This window comes from Cupressus sempervirens, chromosome 10 (genome assembly GCF_028749045.1).
Source record: "Cupressus sempervirens isolate cs-2001-9-10 chromosome 10, ASM2874904v1, whole genome shotgun sequence".
In the NCBI taxonomy this organism is placed as follows: domain Eukaryota; kingdom Viridiplantae; phylum Streptophyta; class Pinopsida; order Cupressales; family Cupressaceae; genus Cupressus; species Cupressus sempervirens.
In genome coordinates, this window is record NC_143127.1 from 531,923,962 (window position 1) to 531,944,789 (window position 20,828).

At 35.6% G+C, this 20,828-nt stretch overlaps 1 protein-coding gene across 3 annotated transcripts in view; it reads left to right on the forward strand.

The window, feature by feature from the left end:
- LOC149534986 (NAD(P)-binding Rossmann-fold superfamily protein) overlaps positions 1–20,828 on the forward strand; it is a 329,460-nt gene that overhangs the window by 63,072 nt on the left and 245,560 nt on the right. For all 3 annotated transcript variants that reach the window (XM_089807115.1, XM_089807117.1, XM_089807116.1), the window contains exon 5: positions 18,649–18,717. In XM_089807115.1, coding sequence (XP_089663241.1) covers positions 18,649–18,717 — 69 coding nt within the window. The remainder of the gene's footprint in view (positions 1–18,648; positions 18,718–20,828) is intronic.

Genomic DNA, 20,828 nt, shown 5'->3' on the forward strand with positions numbered 1-20,828 from the left:
TCTTTCTCTATACTTGGACTACAATACTCATCTTCAGCAAACATGTCATCCTTTTGAGAACTATATGCTTCTTCTAGTTCGTTGATTTCCTCCTCATGAAAGTGATATGCTTTTGTAGAAATCAGATTTTCTTTATGCACTGGAAGAAAAATTTGACCACCCCTTTCAACATACTTCTGATACTCCATGTCTAACATGGTCGAAATCTCATCCACACTAAGAGAATCCTCCTCATCATTTCCATTTTCACCATCTAATTTCTTACTGGTCTCATCATGATCGACTTCTTCTTCAATTTCTTCTATACTTGAATCTGAAAAATTACTATGTTCTTGTTTAACTTTAGTACCTTTTGCTTCATCTTCAATACCTTGATCCCATATCTGAAGAATAAGTTTTTCATCAGGGTCCTTTGGCGAAATTTTCAACTTGACAATTTTGTTTAGAAATTCTTTGTAAGAAGGCTTGAGGTTTGATGGAATCTTATGGTAAGCGTTCATCACCCTCAAAAACAAATGTGCCGAAGTCTCACCCTCATACCTTTCCAAATTGAAAAAGGCATCAAGTGGAGGCATGTCAGAATCCTCTTCCATGTTGCAGCTTTGGTCTTCATATTGTTCATAATACATGTTATCTTCATGGCTTGCATCATCAAATTCAAATAGGAACCATTGTTCAAACTCCTACCAAGACGAGATACACTGTGTGGGTAATGATTCACAAACTTGTCTTGCAATGTCCTTCAATGTCCTAGCAAACAACTTCATCACTTGCTCTTCCGAACAAATCTCATAATCTTCTATAAATGTGTAGAATGCATCCAAATGTTGAATTGCCGATTCATCCCATTCTCCATGGAACTTTGGTACCAATGGTCTGATGCCATCTGGAACAAAAAGCTTTCTCTGAAATGATCGATGCATTTGAAAGACCATCTACAATTTCCTTCTGAGTCTACTCCCTCAACAGAGTCACTGATAATCCGGGCACTCCTTTTGTTAAAGTACCAATCAAAATACAATAGAGTTGCCACCTCAAATAGAGGAAATAAATAATCTTCAAGAATCGGAGCTCTTCCTTCCAACAGAGTATAGAGTATACCTCACTTGTGGCAAAGGTTTAAAAAAGACATACAATGCTCTACAATATACAATCTCCACAAAGCAATTAGATTTATAAAATAATTATGAGATAGAAATCTTCAAGGAAATTAAAATGCACAATATTAAATGTAAAAAACTTATTAATTTTAAATATATCAAAATGTTCCAACAAATTTAAGTAGAACCTAACTCTTACTGATCTTGAAAACAAAAATTCTTAGGGTTTATTTTGCAACTCTCCCCAGTAGAGTCACCAATCTGTTGGTAATCAAAATCGCTGGTTAGAAACCTACAAGCCTTGCCTACTTGATACTGGGTATCTAACTGATTTTGGCCAACTTAATAGGACTAATTTGATCGATTAAAATCCTCTGCGCTTTTGGCTCCGCCAAACCAAAGCTTGTTCACCCAAATCCTGGATAGCAAACACTTGGATCCAAAATGATTTATGGCGGATTATAACACAAAAACAAACTCCTCAACTGGCAAGTGTCAAGGAAACTTTCTGGATTGTGATTAATAACTATTTATTCTTCAAACTTTGATTACTTTATTAAAATTGTATGCTGTTGAAAGAAAAAGTTAAAACGAGTTATTAAACGAAATCAAATCCTTTAAAGAAAAAGCTAGAGAAATGCTAGCATTTAAATTAAAATTTATGAGCAAATTTATGATCATTGCTAAATTCTAATTGGGTAATAGAGTCAAACACATATTCCTTACGTACAACTTTATGATATTGATGATATTATATTTCTTAATAACTTAATTATTACGATGCCACAAATTATTACACCTTTGCATATTCAGACTAGTATGCCATGATTTAACCTTTGTTTGGACACAACAAATACAAATAGAGGAAAAATTATATCCTGCAATATTATTATTTATCAAATCTGAAGAGCAACGAACAATTCAATGTACTTATCGAAATATTAAATTATAAACAAATAATCATCAAAATCATAAAGGACAAGATATATATATTCTAATTGTAAAACAGAATAAAAATCTTACGAATTACTTTGCCGGAAAAATTGGTATTAAAGACACTCCAACCATCAGTGATCTATTCAACACCAGCTTGATCCTATGCAACTTTGAGAAGGTATGCTCAAAAAAAAATTTCAATTCCTCTTGCTTGGTTCAAATCTCAAAACTCCTCCCTTAGAAGGAAAAAATCTCAATAGTATTTATCAAAAAAATAATAGATTTCAATAAGAGCAGTCTCCATGAAAGGCTTTTGCTTTATCTACTAATGTAATAGCATCCATACTTCCAAATCAAGCTTCTTTTGTAGATAACCATGATTATAGTCTCCTCATATAATCCATGGAAGCTCACCTTGTATCCCTGCTCCGATGTGCTTTAAAATATGCATTCAAGATCTGTTCTTTTATATTTCTGCACTTAATTTACTTTGAATTATAATGCCTTGATATCAATGAGCCTTTCCATCATGAATCTTCATTATTTTACAAATGGAGGTCTTAAATTTTGCAAAAGTTTTGGGCTCCATCAAGTTCATTGAACAATTTGGAGATCACAATGACACATCTTTTGCTTCACATGAATTGACAAATATTACGAAAAATACCAATGAGTCAGTATTAGAGTTTAATAAGAGATTTAATAAGGTTTTAAACAGAATTCCGAGAGAAACCAGACCAGTGGATTCCTTCTTGATTGATTTGTACTTGAGTGCATTCGATATTAAAGCTCACCATGAGATAAGATATCAAAGGCCCTCTTCGCTGCCACAAGCTTTCCAAGTTGCTATGACGATTGAAAATGACAGGAAAGCGACAAGTAGAATGAACAAACGGGATGATCCAAAGTTATACAATCCTAAAAACCTTAAGAAGGATGAACTAAAAGAGATCATGGATATGCTCAAAGACATAAAGATTAAACAAAATAGAAATGAGAGGTTGTCATTCCACAAAAATGACAGACCGAGATTGCAGGACATGCCGTACACTACAAACTGGAAAGATGGAAAATCTGAAAAACCGAATTATGTCAAGAATACCACGGATCCTTTAAAAAAAATCAACATGATTAATGATGGACCGTGGTGTGATATATGTAGACTTCCTCATGATCTTGAATATTTTATTGTTGCACCAGCTGTCTTTGAGGAAGAAAACCAAGAAAGAGAAGAACGACATTTTGTCAATGCCATATTATCAGGACCGTTGTGGGGCAAAGACGAAGATGACTCTTTAGAGGAAGATCAAAATTCCGACTATCACTCCAGGAGATCAAGTCAGCAACATTGGGTCTAACAAGTGCTTTCGAATGAGGAGGAAACACCTATCTTACAGAAATTGATAGTTGGGAAAGGAAGGCTTATACTATCGCAGCTATAGAGCAAGCTAAACATACTTATCAGCGGAGGAACAAGGCTACGGGTGTATTTCAAAGAAATCCTACCAGCATGTTTGCAAAGAATCAACAACAGGGAGAAACATCTAAAAGAGGTGGTAATCAAATTTAGGCTAAACAAGCAGAAATCAACCAGCCTCGAAAACTAACTAAATAGCCAGTTAAGCATAATAATGGTAACCAGGTATTTAATTGTCATACTTTCATTAACCATGCATTGTCTCAATTGAAAATTGTTGTTCCTCTAATGGTAATGATGAAATTTCCTAACTACAAGGAGGAAATTGTGAATATATTGTCTACCATAGAGGATGTTAATAATGAAAATGATGCAAGAAATAATGAAGAATCACTTGTTGTATATCTAGGGACTGCATTGAATAAGAATTCAAGTCAAGTAGACCCATTTTATTTAACTTTGCCGATTAATAAAAAATTGGTAAAAAATTGTATGATTGATTCTGGTGCAACAGTTAATATCATGTCTATTGATGTTATGAAAGAAATTGGTCTTAAAGTAGATACTCATTAAGGCAAATGCTATGCTATGGATAATAGATCTATTCCAGTAGTAGGCATCATTAAAAATGTTGAATTTTGTTTTCCTGCATTTCCGCAAATATCATACAGGATTGACATCATTGTAGCTGAGATTTCAACAAGTTATGGCATGTTATTATCTCGACAATGGTCAAATCTGGTTGGTGGTCATGTGCAGCCAAATTTATCCTACGCTACCATACCAGTAGGAGGCAAAGAAATCAGAATTGAAAGAGAGCCCCAATCATATTACATTATTGAAGATTACAATCCGGATTTTGAAGTCAACTTTTGCCATTTTGACATGGATAACTTTCAAATAAGTAAAACTAAACCTACTTCTGAAGTTGTTGACCGTATTTCAATACATGCAAAAGAAAATTGTGATCACATTTGGCAAATGTTCTTTGATGGTGCTTGCAGTAAGGAAGGAAATGGGGCTGGTGTCATATTTATTTCACCATCAGGGAAAATATTTAAGTATTCATTCCTATTAAATTTTGAGTGTACTAACAATATTGTTGAATATGAAGCTTTGATTATTGGTCTTGATATTGCTAAGGTTTATGAGATTAAATTACTCATTGTTTTAGGAGACTCAGATTTGATTGTATCCCAAATTAGGCATAAGTTTTCAACTAGGAAGCCAAGATTGAAGTAATATTGAAATTACGTGTGGGATTTGATAGAGTATTTTGATGCCTTTTCTATTAAGTGGATAGATAGGTCAAATAACTATCTGGCTGACATAATGACCAACCTTGCTATCAAACAAATTATCTTCCATTCAATGAGGTCATTTAAGTAGAGATGAAAAATAGACCTCCAATACCAGATAACCTGCAAAATTGACAAGTCTTCGAAGATGATAGAGAGCTTATTAGATTTTGAAAGAAATAGTTCAATTAAAGACGAACAAAATACCTAAGGGTCTTGTAGTCTTAGAAAGAAGCTTTGATGAGAGAGAAAGTGCAAGATCTAGCAAATCAACTAAGATCCAAAACGATATTGCGGAAATAAACCTAGGAAATGAAAATTCTCCAAAAAATGGTCATATAGGGAAGAAATTCTCATCCAAGATTAGGGCTGAATTGATTTCTTTGTTAAGGAAGTACAAACATATTTTTGCGTGGAGTTATGATGAACTGAAAGTATATAGGGAAGATTTATTTCAACATGTGATACCCGTAGAGCGTGAGGCTAAACCTTTTAGCCAGAGGCAAAGACCAATGAATCCAACTCTAGCCCCAAAAATGAAGGATGAGTTGATTAAGCTGAGAGATGTCGGAATCATTAAACCCATCAGGTACTCTACATGGGTTTTAAATTTGGTGCCAATTAGAAAAAAGAATGGCGATATTAGACTGTGTAGATTTCATAAATTTAAACATATCTTCTCTAAAGGATAATTACGCATTGCCTAATATGGAAATCTTGTTGCAGAAGGTGACTGGAAATGAACTATTATCTATGATGGACCGATTCTTGGGATATAATGAGGTTAAGGTCAAGGAGTTCGAATATTATAAGACTGCATTCACAACTCCTTGTGGTACTGACGTCTATGCTAGGATTCCTTTTGGGTTAACCAATGCGGGAGCTACTTTTTTAAGGGTGATGGATGTCGCTTTTGATGGACTGATTGATGTAGTTATGGTAGTTTATCAAGATGACCTTACTGTCTATTCTAAGAGAGCAGAAGATCATTGTAAACACTTGGAGAAGATTTTCACAAGAGCTCTTGAATACAAAATTTCCCTAAACCTTAAAAAATGTCATTTTGGAGTCACTGAAGGGAAACTATTAGGGCACGTTGTCTCTAAGGAAGGGGTAAGGATAGATCGTGAGAGAGTAGCAGCCATTGACAATATTCAAATCCCTAAAACTACTAAGGGCATCCAGTCATTTTTTGGACAGATTAATTTTGTGAGGAGATTTGTTTCGAACTTTGCTAAGATCATTAAACCTATTGCTAAAATGCTCAAGAAGGGAGTGAAGATTGCGTGGGATAATGAAGCTATAGGAGCATTTAATAAGATAAAGAAAGCTATAAAGGAAGCTCCAATTCTCAAATCCCCCGACTTTAAGAAACCTTTTCAAATCTTTTCGTTCGCCTCTTATCATACCATAGCTGTAGTTATGTTACAAAAGAATGATGGACGACATGAACAACCATTCTTTAGTAAGAGTTTACAAGCTGCTGAACTTAATCACAATATAAATGAAAAGCAAGCTTATGCCCTTGTTAAATTAGTTAAATCTTTTAGACCCTATTTGATTGGAGCCAAAGTCATTGCTTATGTGCCTAACGCTGCCATTAAAGATATATTTAGGCAATTTGAGACCACCGGAAGACAATATCGATGGATAAATCAAATTTAGGAACTCAATATAGATATTCTGTCATGTCCCCTTTTCAAATAATAAAAAAATAATAATCTTTGCTAAGACAGGCAGGCCCAAGAAAGTGAAGTTTCGGAAAAAGGGAGTTAATCTTTGGAAACCGTTGGACTAATAAATGATAATTATTATTAAAATATGTTTCATTAACCTCTCTTGGACGTGAGTTACAGTTATGCCCTTTTTAAAGAGGTTTGGAGGCATTTTGGGGGGGATTCCAGACTTGATTTTCGCTCATTCTTTGTTATTCTTCAGAGGCTGCCAAACCTGTGGAGAAGGAGACCCAAGAACGGGAGTTTGCAGGTTTCCAGGGAGACCCAAGAACGGGAGTTTGCAGGTTTCCAGGAAGGCTAAGGACGGGAGTTTGAAGCCATTCCATGTGCATGCTCATACAGAGTTTGCCTTTGTGCTGAACAGTGCAGATTTGTGAGTTTCCGGGTGTATTTTTGTGAGAGTTTGGTGTTTCCGGTTGAGTATTTCATATCAGTTTTGGTTGCTGCTGTATTTTATACTTTAAGCTGTTAAAATAGATCTGAATATATATATTGGGACGTGATTAAACTTCTGAGATAGATTATTAGTGTTCTTGTGGTGTTTTCGGGCATATTTTGTGCTATTTCGGGAGCCCGATGAGCATAGTTTTGGTCCTACATTTTCGAGCTGTTGTGTAAAGGCTATATGGATCTGGAAATGTCAATTTGTAGGCTGTTATGCTGCTGAAAGTTTTGTAAAAATTTCCATTTTCAGATTCATTAATAATTTGTGAAGTTGTGAAGCTTTTAGCACTATTTTCAACATACCCGATTTGGGGTTTCTTGAGGAATTTGGTGGATCTTTGGGATATTAACTGTTTGATTTTAAAGATCTGATTTGAGGCTTGAAATATCATAAAAAATCAGAAAAGGGACATTTCAATGGTATCAGAGCCATGATCTTGCCAGCCTGAGGGTTTGTAGAAGTTGCAGGTCAGTTTTGACAACTACCCAGATCTTGCATTTCAGTTTTTAGAACTACCCAAATCTTGCATGCCATAATTTATGGTTGCATGTTGCTTCTAATCAGATGCATGTCAAAATTTATGGTTGCATGCTACTTCAAATCATTTTCATGTCAGTTCTTGGTGAATTTGGTGATTGTAGAAGTTTGCATTTCAGTTTTGACAAGTACCCAGATCTTGCATGTCAGTTTTGACAACTACCCAAATCTTGCATGTCATAATTTGGTGGTTGCATGTTGCTTCTAATTAGTTTCATGTCAAAATATATGGTTTCATGCTACTTCTAATCATTTTCATGTTAGTTCTTGATGAATTTGGTGGTTGTAGAAGTTTGCATGTCAGTTTTGACAACTACCCAGATCTTGCATGTCATAATTTGGTGGTTGCATGTTGCTTCTAATCAGTTGCATGTCCAAATCTATGGTTGCATGCTACTTCTAATCATTTGCATGTTAGTTCTTGGTGTTTGAAGAAGTTATATCCTATTGGGGTTACACTCTATTTTATCCAGAATGGACAGGTATAGTACAGAGTCTCAGAGGGAACGATCTTGGACAATTGATAGCCAGGGTCAAAATAGTAGAAAGGATGGTTATTTAGACATTCGAGATAAACTTATGAAAATAAGCCATGACATGTCTAAACAGTTGGTTGAGCACCACCGTATAAATGACATATTATCTGACCCAGCTAAGGTGGATAAGTTGACTGGATTTCTATTTGGCAGGTTTTCTCACAGGACAGATGACACAATTTCCAAGAACTTGCATGAGGAGTTTGAGAAACTAGCTGATAGCCAGGTAGAGGTCTCAGATTCTACTCTGCCACAGGAGGTGGTGGGAAAGGATATTACACAGATTGATAGTAACGGTCAACTTGATACTCAAATTGAGACAATTGTTTACAAGTTGTCAAAGGGTGATGCCACAGGTATTGAGGATGGTATAGTTACAACAGGCAGTGACTACAGTGTAGTGGGTTCAGATGATGATTATGAGGATGTTGTTGTGCAGGATGGTGAGATACCTGGTAGAGATGAGCAGACATTGAGCATTCATAACTTTGCTGAGAAAGAGTACCAGGCACAGTTAGATGCTTCATCACATGAGGTTGAGGCTGGTAGTACTTCACATGATTTTTCCAACCAGCTGAAGGTGAACACAGATAGTATTGTGACTTCATTATCTCATCATGACAGGTATGTGGAGTTAGTTGGTATTGGTCATATTACTCAGGTGAGGAGTTTGCTTGAGTTACCAATTGATTCTAGTTTACGAATATGGACTCGAGATTGTTATATTGGCATTTGGGATTCAATTGACTGGAGATCTTTAACACTTTTTGGTAGCAGTGTTTGTTTGGGTGCTATCATGGATTTGATTAGCAGATTACACGGTGTTGTCTTTTCTTGTGCCAGTATCTTGTCTGATGTTGGTATTAGTTTTTATACATCGGTGTTGGGCTTTGTTCATATATCCAGTCGACCATACTTGCTGGAATGTGTTGATGATCTTTCATATTTGGCAGTGTGTACAGATGAGTCCCAGGATCATATTGGCATTGATGACATCCAGGAGGATGTAGTGGGCAATTTTGAAGACTTAGTTTCTTTGGGTACAGAGGAGTTGGACAGCAGTGCTATAGTTTTTGATACTCTCTATGTTGATATGAGCTTTAGAGTTGATTCACGGGACATGGATGGTAATACTCTAGAGACTAGTAACTTTGAGGATACTCCTTTAGACAGTGCATCAAAGGAGGTTTGTAGGAGACAATCAAGCCAATGCCATCATGTGTCTAATCAGTTGAGAGTTAGTGACCGAGACATTGCTATCACTTGCCAACATTTTGATGCTGCTCGTCAGTTATTAGCAATTTATGGATGGGGTTCTCCTACTAGTGATGAGCAGGAAGGAAGTTATCTTTCCTTGACAGAGATCCACTCTTTATGGGAGGCTATTCGGATTTTGAGACAGAATTATATGCAGTTGGTAGCTGACAGAGATTATCTTATGGAGTGGGGTAGTACAGCATATGATGCATTGTTGGCCAAGGAAGATGAGGTGAGTGAGCTTACTGAGCAGCTTGAGGTGATTTCTGAGATTCTTGAGAGTACACAGTTGGCTTTCAAGGAGTCACAATTTCATTTGGCTAAGGTGACCATGGAGTTAGAGCGACTACAGTCTTTATCTGATTCTATACAGTCACAAGCTATGGTGTTTGGTGATTCGAGGATGTCCATGGCTGATATTGTCAGAGACAGTGGAGATGGGGATGCATCCATCCTTGATACTAACATTGGCATATCAGGTTCATTCCCACTAGAGTCAAGTTTAGTTGAGTTGGGTATTGTAGCAGATTATTGTATGCCTGACAGGGTGGTGGCCTCTAGTACTAAAGGCACAGAGACTAGAGATGTATCAAAGGTCATGTGTGATGTTGGTGAGTCGACAGTTGGCATGGTTCCTGCTAGTAATACTACTCCCTTGGTGATATCTTTGGAGGTAGTAGTCAGTTCCAACATGGTTGATGATCAATTGCAGTTAGTTTCATCTAGATTACAGTCTGAGCCACTGACTGAGATTGGCGCATTCTATCGGCATTATACTGTGAGGTACGCTCATCAATTTACCTTTGATGACCATGTTGATGAGATTATGATACAGAGATGTACTTTGGTTCCTAGTGCTTATCATCAGTTATGGAATAGTTTGATGCCTCGAGATGAGAGTTGTGATGGGCATGACATGGCGACAGGTTCTATAGTTGATAGCTTGATAATACATGACTTAGAGCAGGAGTTTTGGAGTGATGCTTCAGCAAGTTTTGATATTGATTCTACTCCTTTGGCTATGACATCTCCTGACTTAGCTAGTGATCAGTCACAGTGGGTTGTATCACTTGTTCCTGGTGAGCTATTGACTGAGGTTGGTTTTTTTAATCAACATTATATTGCAGGGTATGTACATCAGTTAACAATTGATCCTTATGCTGAGGAGTTGATGGCAGGAAAATTTGGTTTGGGTTCCATTTCTTGTTGTTTATCTTGTGATGGATTTTCACCATTAGGGGTGCATGGGAGTTATGGTTATGAGACAGTGGCCAATGATCTACAGAGTTGTGTTGACTGTAGGAGTTGTACAGTGTGTGGATTCTCCATACTTGGTATAGTTTCATTTGAGAGCATTCACCATTGTTGCAGAGTTGGATTGTACATTCCATATAGGCCAGTGGAATGCATTGATGGTATTTACTATGTTGGTAGTCCACTTTACTTGGGTTTTGATATTCTAAGAGTTTGTGTCTCATGGGTTTTTTACTGTGGTAATGGTGATTTTGGAGTTTGGTTGAGCTATAATTGCCAGTTTGATTATGGATTCCTCTTGGTCATATTGCAGAGGATCTTGCAGGAGTCTGTGTTAATTGGTAGTAGTATAGTTCATGACTACATTTGGGATCCAGGAGGATTGATTGGTTTATTGTTCAGCCATTGCTTGAGGACAAGCAATGTTTGGGAGGGGAGGACTTGTCATGTCCCCTTTTCAAATAATAAAAAAATAATAATCTTTGCTAAGACAGGCAGGCCCAAGAAAGTGAAGTTTCGGAAAAAGGGAGTTAATCTTTGGAAACCGTTGGACTAATAAATGATAATTATTATTAAAATATGTTTCATTAACCTCTCTTGGACGTGAGTTACAGTTATGCCCTTTTTAAAGAGGTTTGGAGGCATTTTGGGGGGGATTCCAGACTTGATTTTCGCTCATTCTTTGTTATTCTTCAGAGGCTGCCAAACCTGTGGAGAAGGAGACCCAAGAACGGGAGTTTGCAGGTTTCCAGGGAGACCCAAGAACGGGAGTTTGCAGGTTTCCAGGAAGGCTAAGGACGGGAGTTTGAAGCCATTCCATGTGCATGCTCATACAGAGTTTGCCTTTGTGCTGAACAGTGCAGATTTGTGAGTTTCCGGGTGTATTTTTGTGAGAGTTTGGTGTTTCCGGTTGAGTATTTCATATCAGTTTTGGTTGCTGCTGTATTTTATACTTTAAGCTGTTAAAATAGATCTGAATATATATATTGGGACGTGATTAAACTTCTGAGATAGATTATTAGTGTTCTTGTGGTGTTTTCGGGCATATTTTGTGCTATTTCGGGAGCCCGATGAGCATAGTTTTGGTCCTACATTTTCGAGCTGTTGTGTAAAGGCTATATGGATCTGGAAATGTCAATTTGTAGGCTGTTATGCTGCTGAAAGTTTTGTAAAAATTTCCATTTTCAGATTCATTAATAATTTGTGAAGTTGTGAAGCTTTTAGCACTATTTTCAACATACCCGATTTGGGGTTTCTTGAGGAATTTGGTGGATCTTTGGGATATTAACTGTTTGATTTTAAAGATCTGATTTGAGGCTTGAAATATCATAAAAAATCAGAAAAGGGACATTTCATATTCAAAGCACAAAATTAGTTGGAGGGCAAGGATTGGCTAAGCTTATGGCAGAATCAAATTTGGAAGCTGTGCAAGTCAATCAGGTTACTGATGATCACACTGAGGTTAGTATTGAAAGGTGACCTTGGTATACTAATATAGTTTATTATTTAAGGCATACAAAAATGTAGAGATAATCTAAGTGATAATCAAAAGAGAACCAATAAGGTAGAAGCTGCTAAATATGTTCTTATTCAAGGAGACTTGTATTGGAAAAGCCAGGATGGAATTTTACTTTTCTGTTTGGATATCTCTCAGTCTGCAGTTATTCTTAAAGAAATGGATGAAGGAGTGTGTGACGGTCATTTTTTCGGCAAGGACTATAACACATAAAATTTTGCGAGCAGGTTATTACTGGCCCCATCTTTTTAAAGACTATCATGTTTATGTGCGAAAATGTGAGGCATGTTAGAAATTCTTAGGTAAGCTAAAATATGACCGTGCTCTCCCACTAAGAACATTACAAGGAGAAGAGCCATTGCAGATGTGGGGAATCAATTTCATTGGAGAGATTAGTGACAAATCAAGTGGAGGACATAGCTGGATTCTAGTAGCAATAGATTACTTCACTAAATGGGTAGAAGCCATACCTACTCAACAGTCTACAAGTAAAGTAGTGATCAAGTTTCTTATTGAGAATCTTGATCAGATTTAAAGTCCCTCAAAAGATCATAGCTGATAATGGTATGTGTTTTCGATCTAACGAATTTGCTGAATTTTGTAGGAAATATTGTATAACTGTGTCATACTCATCTTCCTATCATCCTCAAGGTAATGGAAAAGCTGAGTCTAGCAACAAAAACATCTTGAAGATTATCACAAGGATGTTAGACAACAACAAGCGAGCTTGGGACTCAAAGTTGAATTTGGTGCTGTGGGTAGACAGGATCACTATGAAAAAGTTTACCAGTTTCTCCCCTTTTAACTTGGTTTATGGCAAGGAAGCAAAGCTTTAAACAACTTACTTCCTGGTTATAGATTTGTTATTGAAGAGCAATTGGATGATATTAACTTCATGGAAAATAGATTGAAAGCACTAATTGAATTGGATGAAGTTAGGAGGCTTGCGTAGGAACAAAATATTAATAAACAACAAGAAGTTAAGTTTCTCATGACAAAAGGACTAAACAGATCTTTTAAGGTAGGTGATTGGGTCTTAAAATGGAACACAAAAGATCAAGACAAAGGGAAACATGGTAAATTTGAAGCCTTATGGTTAGGACCGTTTATCATTTTTGAAAAGGCTGGAGAACATTCATATTTTCTGTAGGACACGAATGGATGTATGTAGGGTTTCCCAGTACATAGACAATAGTTGAAGCCATTTTTCCAATGAAGCATTCAAGATGTTTCCTTTCCCTTGCTCACTTTCTTTCTACTTATTTTAAGTTCCTATTGATAATATTATGTGGATTGATTCTTGTTTTTCGTTTTGTATATTGCAGGTTTGCTTCACCCAGAGATAGCTAAGATTCTCATCATGCCCGCAACGGGCATGTGTCCCCAATAAAAGCCACTGATGGAAATTGAAATTTTGGCAAATTCTAGAAGTCCCAAGCATCATGGCAAGGACAATTTTTTTAGATCTTGCCGACTCCTTATATTTAAACAATATATTAAAAGTTAAGAGAATGTAGAAAGGAGGGTTCTTTTTCATTTTTTGGCATCTTGTTCAGGTGCATAGTTTCTAGATTTGAGCATTACCGTATAACGATGTCTTTGTCATCAAAGCATGAATGCAAGTAGAGTATGAAAGATCAGAGTCAATAGACTACACCAATTCAGCTAATAAAGCACATAACTTCATTGGACTTATTCTGAATCTACGTGTCAGGATATTTGCTCCTAATCTTCCTCAAATATTCATTATAGTTCTCACCTATTGTCAGATCCCTTGTTTGATGTTTAGACAATAATTGATTCTTATAGTAGTGGCTTTCTTCCACCTGTAGTTTCCTTAATATCAGAAGATATTGAAAGGCAGTTAATTGAATACAAAAGTGGAATGACCAAATATTATGAAGAAGATAACATTTAAGCTACAATATGTGTTTCCCATTAATGTAAGGAGGTAATGACATCAACTGGATGCCATTGATATAATAGAATTGATTATATTGCATATTTGGGAATTATACAGTATTTAAATTCCATGTGATGTGCAAAGTAGTTCATAGAGGTACCCAACAACTTGGGGAATTCATGGACCTGTAGACAAACAATAGCGAGAGATTGTAAGTTAGGTTTCAAGGAGTACCGGACACTGCGATACTATGAAGGAAATAATTTCTGAGATGTTGGATATTGCTAAACAATACGAGTTTGCGGCAATAACATCTTCAAGACGATGTCCGATAAACAAATATATGGAAGCCGCTGCAGAAGCAAAATTTGACTATACAACACAATGCATACATAACGATGTTGGAAATCAATGCATGTTTCTAGTATCCTTACCATGAATCATCCCATGGATAAGGAATTCAGACAATACCAAGGCGCTACAATGAGTTCATAACACTGAACAAAGACTCCATCAGCAAGAAGCATCGACGCTCATTGAAGGCAATTGAAAGGCACCTGCAATGGCGAAAATAAAAGATTTTAAATATCGCAGTCGAAATGTTATACATTGTGTGCAATTGGCAAAACATTTTTAAAAGGGTGGAAACTCGTTAATGAAAAAAAATATGATGTTACCTTGAGGCACTTCGTAAGGGAATCTGACGGCTTTGATCTCTAGTACATTGGTTTGCATGGATGACTTGTATTTATCCTTGGAAATGGAAGGATTTAAATCACTAAGGTTTTATTGTTCATTGATATCCGATGTTACTTTGTTTTGTCATAGGTATACGATGGAGAGAGTAGGAACTTGAGCGACGTCATGGATAAATGCTAAAGAATATTTCAAGATCAAAATGTTCTAGTCAACATCAATTTGAATTACATTTCGCTCCATGATGATATTCGAAGGGCCTCAGGACAAGGGCTTTGTTGCCCATTTTGTTTTATTTGAATATAAAAGTTTCTAATGCCTATTGTGATTTCGTATATAAGAGGAACATTAAAACATCTTCTTGAGAGGACTATGCAAATTATACATAGGAACCGTTTGATTAGTTAATTTTTATGAAGAGGTGCAATGTATGAAAAGGCATTTGATGCCTTTTGGTGCTCTATAAATATATGATGTAAAATCAGACAAGGGACACAAATTTTTTACATACACAATTTTCAAGAACTCTCTGCAATTTACTTAAGCACTTGTGATATATAATTTTCTCATTGGCAAAGGTTGAATGATTGATCTAAGCTGGTGAATTCAAAGCTATTGGCAAATATTTTTATGAGTTATTTGGAGTTGAATTGTAGTGAATTAAGCATTGTTTCCGAGTGTCTTCATTGCATTTTATTTCAAGCATATTAGTAAGGAATTCATTTTTATTTGCAAAGTTTAGAAGTTAAATATTATAATTTTGTCCTTTATGATTGTTTTATTTTCTGTGAATAATTCAATACCAGGATAAGTAGATTGAAATCAATTGTAGCCTTTTGAACTTGATAACTGCAAATATTGTGAAATACCAAATTCTTTCCATATTTGTGTCTATTTTTTCTCTTTTTGAGTTAAAATAAAATAGACTAGTTTGAATGTGCGTAGATATAATTGATTAGTCATATCCTGATAATTAAATTGTTTTTAGTGTAATAAATAGAACTTAATAAAGTCGAATATTGCAAATTGTGATTTTCACTATTTTGCTTCCTTTTTTAAAATTTCGGCACTTGTCATTAAGTTTCTTCTAATTTCTAATTCATAGGCTGGCAAGCATTCTGTATCTTTCCATTTGAAACTATTATATTCACCTGGTTTGAAATCTATTACATCTTTTGATTTAAAACAATTTCACATTTTGTTTAATCATTATCTTTATTCGCTTTTCAGCATTTACAAGTTTGAAGCAATCATATTTTGAGGCTATTACTCAAGATTTATATTCACTTAAGTGATCTAGAAGTTTCCTAATCTTCTTGCCATTTCGGGAGACCTTGATTGCATTTAATCATTCTGCTTTAAAGCATCTTGGATTTAAGATTGTTGTCCAGGATCAGGTGTACCCGCCTTGGTTTTGCAGAGTTAGAGGCACAGAGCATCCAGATCAAAGTGATTGATCCTGTCAAGTTGGTCATAACCGGTTGGATATCCTAGGATCTAGAAGGCAAGGTTCGTAGGATTCAATCTGCGGTTTTGGGAATGAACACATTGATCGAAGTAGCCACAAATGATGTCATGTTGATAAACTCCATGACAACATCACGTCGAGTGACATCGTGATGAGACTTTGTTTATTTCACACATGGGAATAGTTGTGGTGAACGTTATGTTCAATTAATCCATGATGCTATCACATTGAGAGAATTTGTGATAAAGTTTTAGTTTTTACAGATACAGGCGTAGCCATTGTGTTTGTCAGGCTGAAATACTCCATGACTTGAATGTTTGTAAACGATATCTTCTTTGCATAGAGGGAGTGTTAATGTTTTCTGGCAGTAGGAGATGACACTTGTACTTGTGATGAGCTTGCTATTTTCCTTTTTTGATGTTATCTTGTTCTCAAACTTTATGAGATTGACTTTGATGGACTATTCCTTTCTCATGTTTTCTTCGTTGGCTCCTCTTCAAGCATTATCTGCACTTTATTCCATTGATTGAGTTTCTATTCAGGTTGTTCTCTCAAAACTCTCTGTATTCTAGCAGCTGTAGTTTTGTGGTCAGCTATTTTTCCACCGTATTCTTACTTATCTCATTAGGGTTTTTGTATTTGATGAGTTGGAGGTGAAATGACTCCATAAACATCACCATCAGTAATGAAGTTTCATCATGCACCAAGCTTCGTTGAGTTAACTGTGATCATTGGCAATGATCATGTGATGAACATCTTCCTCTATCAGCTGTGTTTGTTGTTCCATATTAAGTGATTGATAAATGTAAGAAACATCTTGACTGTTGATATGAATCAGCATACATTTAACTGCCATTGGGTGTTAATGATGTCTCAGGCGGTGACTTTTTGGCTACCTGCTGTTTCGGTCTTTTGGGGCGGGGTCAAGTGTAGGCAGAGTTTAGAGTGTGTGGGTATCATTGAAGAAAACAGTGTGATCTGATTGTGGCTGTGAGAGCTAGCATTGGTTCCGCTTCAGGCATTTTGATATCTGTGTTTGTTTCATCTGCTTCAGGCCCTTTCTTGTGTATGATCAATATATGATCATTTCATGTGTCAATAATATTATAGCTGTGTGATACATACAGTTGCTATTATATATATAGATGCTGAGCTTGTGTTGTTTGATCTGGTAAAACATGTACTTTTTAATATTGTTAAGAGTTTACAATTCTGATTAAGCTTGAGAACATTGTATTCATATTTTGTGTTCAATAAAGGATTTTTTTGGTGTGGTTGGGGTTTTCACCCAAGTGGAGGGTTTTCCATGGATAAATAATTGTGCAATTTATTCTTGTGTAATTTCTGAATCTTCAGTATATTGGTAATATGCTTTTCTGGTTAAAAATATAACAATAACAACTCCAAGATTAGTATCTCCCTTTAAGAGTTGTGCTAGCCCTGCTGTACATGCTGCTAAGATAGCCACAGAGATTTCAGCTCCTGCAAATAATGCTAATGATTACACTGTCTGTTTTAAAAAAGAGGTTGGTGTTGGAAAGTTTGCCACAGTAGTATACAGACAGCAGGCACAATAATGAAGACGGATTTATCAGGGTTATGCAACAAGTCAATGTTAGGGAGCTCAAAATCTCCCTCCCAGAAATGAGGCAATGCTTGCCTAGTCAACTGTACTTGGTCAGATGGAATGCTATCAGCAGTAACAAAACATACATTTAGTGGATATCTTCATTATTCATAAACTGTTGAGTGCAGGCTGTTGAAATGGCCAAAATAACGTTTAATGAAATGTCTGCAACAGCAATTAGAACAGTAGCCCAACCCAAAGAGACAAGCAATATGTGGTAAAAACTCAATAGAGCTTTTGTTAGAGGCCAAGAATTAAATCATGCCATATATAAGCCCCAAGCCTATCCACCAGCACATGGTTAGCCTCCTGTAAGTGTTTTATCAAGGTCCGGCAATGCAATGTCACCAGAAAATGATTCCACAGACATGTCTTCTCAAGGGAGGTTGACAGCTAAAGAATTTCTCTTATGAGAGAGTTGACCAATGTATCTGACTCAAATGTCTCATAGTTAAGTTTTGATAAAAGTATGCGATTTAAATCCATAATGGAGCTCAAGAAAGCACCAAAGATAACTCTCTCAATATATATTTTCTTCCTGTTTTAGGAATAGTATTAATATTCAAATTCTGTTACTGGTTTTTATTCCTTTTTCTGTTTTGATCTTAAAATCTTTAACTCTCTCAATATATATTTTCTTCCTGTTTTAGGAATAGTATTTTTATTTAAATTCTGTTACTGTTTTTTAATCCTTTTTCTGTTTTGATCTTAAAAATTATGACATTCTGATTTGATTTAATGCTTTCATGCCAGCTTTCGGCTTCCTTGGATCTCTGTGTCCAAGGCTAAGGCAGTTGCAGAAACATATTTTCTCAAACAGAATTTTATATGCTTGAAGATTGCCTGCAAAGTAGCAGGAAATGCATGATATCAAAGCTATAATTTTTATTGTACTTATTTTTTGAATCTAATTGCATAGCAGGTTGGTATGACTAAAACAGATGCTGCAGTCGAGACACTCACTAATATTAATCCAGATGTTTTACTTGAGGTAAGATTCTATCAGGAATGGTGATTTAACTTATAATCGGTCTTTAGACTTTAAAATGTAGTGAGATTAAGGAAATATTAATGTTACCAATGTATAACATGTAATTTTTAATTTGTACATAGATAATTGTATCATCCAAGAGTTTTATCGAGGAATTATTTATGATGAATGATAATGCAGTTATGACCATCCCTTCTTTCTACTACCAAATAGCTATTCAACAGAATGCCTCACCTCCCCAGGTTTGATAGGCATCTTGGATGTCTTAGGCACAGAGACATGATTTTTCCAACATGCTATTCCTAAACTCCCCAACCCAAATGTGTAAGTGTCCTTGGGGACAGCGCCTGTATTTCGGAATGTGCAGATGTCCTAAGATGTCAGGCAATATCCCCATTGTTTTTCTTTTGTAGATGTCCTAATGACATCCTCAAATAGAATTTTAGAAAGAGAAAGTTATATTATTCTTGAGTTTATGCGTTTTGTAACTATCTTGTAATTTGTATTTTTAAAATATATAAATATCTGGACAAGAAATTTCCCTCATCTCTTATTCATAAATTGGATTGAAGCAGTTGCACAAGCATTAAAAGTTGTCACTTTCTGTGAAAGTTGCCAAAAATCTATTTGTGCTTTCTGTCTTGGTTTCAAAGCCAATAGTAAGTTTTTAGTGCTGAACATGACCTTGGAGGTGGTTTAGAGCATCTATGGGAAGTTCAAAAATCGGGGAAAGACTCTGAAAAAATGAAGAAATGAAGCGTTTCATAGTTGGCAACAAAATTGCTGAATGGGGGGACAATTTTGTAATTTCTAGTAGTTTACAACTTTACACAATTGTGTGTTCATGTGGAGTGGAGTCACATAACCCTATTGGTGCTTTCATTATTTTTTCTTGTGGGGGTAGGGAAGTAGCTACAAACAATGTCTCTCGTCCTTCATGATTGCTTTATGAAAAACACCAACTTTAAAGCACCAAGTTTATGAGAACAAGCTGTGAACGTGTTAAAATTGATACTTGTAGACGAGTCTTCATGTTATAAAAAGTCTTTTTGAAATTATAGGCTATAGATAAGGGTTATAAAGGAAGTGCAGGAAAAAGATGTATGTAGAGATTTGTTGTTAAGTCCATGGGCTCAGTCTTGTTCTAGAGGCATTTTTATACTTATAATTGATTGAAAATATAATAATTGGGGACTTGGAACAGCTCATATTTTTTGTAGTTTTAATGTAAGTTGTCAGGTTCACTTTTCTTGGCTTGAATAGGAATTGGTCCAGTGATGACTTTCTTGTTCATATTGTCATCAAGAATCAACTTTGAAATTTGAAAAAATACCATATTCATAGACATGGCAGTCATACTTGGTTCTATTTTACAAATTGGAATTACTTTGAGTAGTATATATTTTCATTGTTCAATTTTTTTATTTTTATTTTTGTCAAATTAGTATGAAAAATTTGTGTATCCTCTGCTTTTTTGCTTCATGTGACTTGAAGAAAGAAAAACACGAGTAAAATTTGTTGATGTTTTCCCCTAAAATAAAGATAAACAGCAATAAGAAGATCAAACTAGGTAGAAAAGACAAATAACATTTATCTTAGGAAAACCCTTTAACTTGAAGGGAAAAACCAAGCCACTTCAGAAAAATATCTGTTTTATTGATAATTAAATGTTGAAGTACAATGCTTTCACTTGATGCCATATCTCATTACACTAAGCAATCACGTATATAATTTGAAAATGAGAGACTTCATATTTCACTCGAAGGTCTCTTCAATTTCCAAATACAAGACTCTTCATGTTTCCAAATGCGCAACTCTTTGCATGACATGGTCGTTTTCATATAATATTATCTCAGATGTTATCACAAATATCTTCTCCAGCTGTTGACACAATGTAGAGGTAATTTCTCAATAGCAAAATCAGAGATAAAGATCTCTATCACAGCTACAATCTTCAACACTCCCTCTTAGCAAGAGAGAGTTCTTTAGTATGTCAGGCACATATAGCTGCAATCAGAGATGTCAATGTTAAATTCTCATCATATAGATTCTCATTAAAACATATTATCTCAGCATAACATAATTCACAATAGTTACTTCATAAGCACATA